At 39.2% G+C, this 2,500-nt stretch overlaps 2 protein-coding genes across 9 annotated transcripts in view; one reads left to right on the top strand and one right to left on the bottom strand.

Moving 5' to 3' along the window:
* The window catches only part of LOC125947880 (ADP-ribosylation factor-like protein 2-binding protein), an 11,262-nt gene that overhangs the window by 2,407 nt on the left and 6,355 nt on the right, over positions 1-2,500 (top strand). For 4 of the 6 annotated variants that reach the window (XR_007468534.1, XR_007468533.1, XR_007468535.1 and 1 more), the window contains exon 3: positions 1-1,333. This exon is cut by the window's left edge. The exons of the other annotated variants lie outside the window; for them this stretch is intronic. The gene's annotated coding sequence lies outside the window, so the exon portion shown is untranslated. Of the gene's footprint in view, positions 1,334-2,500 lie in introns of those variants that run through there. 6 annotated transcript variants of the gene reach the window in all.
* The window catches only part of LOC125947850 (centrosomal protein of 83 kDa), a 24,521-nt gene that overhangs the window by 17,254 nt on the left and 4,767 nt on the right, over positions 1-2,500 (bottom strand). Inside the window, exon 1 of one of the 3 annotated variants that reach the window (XM_049673309.1) lies at positions 1,591-1,791. The exons of the other annotated variants lie outside the window; for them this stretch is intronic. Coding sequence (XP_049529266.1) covers positions 1,591-1,731 — 141 coding nt within the window. The 5' untranslated portion in view covers positions 1,732-1,791. Of the gene's footprint in view, positions 1-1,590; positions 1,792-2,500 lie in introns of those variants that run through there. 3 annotated transcript variants of the gene reach the window in all.

Raw genomic sequence — 2,500 nt, 5'->3', positions numbered from 1 at the left:
TAAAAAATATATAGCCTCCCTGAAGTCGATGGGAATAAAATTTTGCACAGAACCGGAAACTGCTGTCTGTATTCGAGTCAATATTCCTTACGAAAACGCTTTGTGTGGGCTACGTAGTACCGAGTTCCACAATTTTATGGATTTCACGAAAGCCATTTGAAACGGGTATTCTCCTGAACACCTGTAAAATTCAACGGCGAGACGAAAGCGAACGTCGTCGCTCCGAAGTTGCCTTTACTAATACAGTTTTTACTTTTTGTCCATTTAGCTCTCTGCCTTTACATTCTTCATCTTTTTTTTTGTTTTCTGCACGGTTTGCATGCACACGTGTGTCAACAGTTTTTGTCCTTCTATTCAATAACAGCAAAACTCTGAAATGGAAATGAAGGCGTATGCTCAAGCGTATGCTATACTTACACGGAGTGAATGAAGTTCGTGAAGTGATAAAAGTATTGTTATATTCATTTAATGTATAACCGTCGTGACTAGCAGAAAGATAACAACATTTATTATTAGTAGAAATGGATGCATTTGAGTTAGTATTTTTTTATTTACTAACTCAAATGCATCAAGCATTTGGAATAAGATGAGCTAAACGTCGAGTTTTACAAAAGTATGTCCCATTTACCAGCCGCACGATTTTCTAAAATGGAGAATAGTGTTCAAACGATTCACTATGAAAAAGATGGTACATATGTGCAAGAGACCACAGATGACCGGTTACGGTTTGAGTCCGACTTTTGGTTGGACAATAATAACTTCATTAAAAACTTGAAAATTGAGCCTCCTACCCGTTGATTGCATGAAGTGGTAGAGCCTAACTCATTTTTAATATCTCTATGTCATAAATACACGCATACACGTACACTCTTCAGATCAATCTTTTACGCCAGGTAGCGGTTACTGACCATTTTGTCCAAACCCCAAATTTCACACCACTAATCGCGATAACCGACAATCAAAAATAGTTCCACCCAACCATACCGAAAAGGGTAGACAAACCATTCTATTCTATTTGCCTTTTTGGGTATTCGGTTCTGCTGAGTGACCCGCCATACCTATTAGGGAATTTAATGAGAAGTACGTCCTTTCCATGATTGGCTTACCCACTTTGCATTCAACTATCAGGCGATGTCGAATGCATTCTGAAATCAGTGGTGCACACCAACGTAAAATTCTTGTTAAAAAAAAATCCCGTTTAAATGAATATATTTGGTGCACAGAAACTTGTGCTTGTGCTTGTGGATCAATTTTCAATAATGAAGGCCAAAAGCACAATCCAAAACACGAAACAAAAGTGGGCTAGTATTTGGAGAACTTAATTACAAAAATAGAGAACAAAAATGCTTTTATATTAACGATTGGAAAATACAAATGAAACTTTCTGCACAGAGAGATTTTTTTTATCCTTGATGCGATGATGAATGTCCCAAATAATGTGGAAGACGAACGAAAGTCATCATTACAGCAAAAAAGAACATATTATATGTTCGGTATAGTGGCAAAAGTATGAAGCATACCTTGAACAGCATACATCGATGTCGAATGTTCGGATCGAAACCACATTATTGAAAGTGCCTGAATTCTTACCAAAACAAGACTGTCAATGATGGTGATGCTGTGCTGCAGCACAAAAAAACTTAACATAACGACGCAACAGTGAGAGCTGTTGACGAATAGAATATGCACAGATGTGAACTCCGCGGCTAGTGTGACAATGATGGAGGACATTGTAGTAAAAAATTACCAATGGCATCACATCATTATCTTGTCAAAACACCTGCTTTCACCGCTAGCAGCAGATTGTCGTATTAGGGAAACAAAAAACTAGACATTCATACTGCCGTTAGGATAAATGTGTAATGATTATTGTACGGAGCATCGGATAACTTGACAGCAAACCGAAGCTAAGAAGTAACGAACGAGCTACCGCGGGTGGCCACCCTTCCATGACGCACGGCGTAAGTGCACCACTATCTTATGAGCTTGAGAAACGAACGCAACGATGACACAGCTGAGCATCAGTTAAACAGATGGTTTAATGATGACATCTATGGCTATAAAAATATTGAAACTTTCAGACGATGTGCGTACAGCGTGGTGTAGTTAATCTTCTGCAGCTTAGCCCAGCTGAACTGTCTATGAAATAGATCTAACCTTTTCCTTTGCTCTCTATGTTGCCCGTAATATGCGGAGATGGAACTATCACTACCAACTATAACCGATCACTAATGTCGCCTTTGAATACGTCGATGGCACTAAACTCACGCACTATGGAGCAGCAGAACGGTTGATGGATCGTTTTTATAGACCAACAGCCCCCGCTTTCAGTACGTTCGACCGTTAACTTGGCCTTATCGGTGATCATCGATTGGTGGATAAGCATGATTAGAACATGGGAACCATTCTGCACCTGCGCAGTATATTCAAATGCTATCGATGCACGCGATACGATATACGATATATTGTTTTTCGGTAACTTTTGGTTTCTTACAGAAAC

This window comes from Anopheles darlingi, chromosome 2 (genome assembly GCF_943734745.1).
Source record: "Anopheles darlingi chromosome 2, idAnoDarlMG_H_01, whole genome shotgun sequence".
In the NCBI taxonomy this organism is placed as follows: domain Eukaryota; kingdom Metazoa; phylum Arthropoda; class Insecta; order Diptera; family Culicidae; genus Anopheles; species Anopheles darlingi.
Note: the sequence above shows the minus strand (reverse complement) of the source record. Positions and strands in the feature narration are given on the sequence as shown.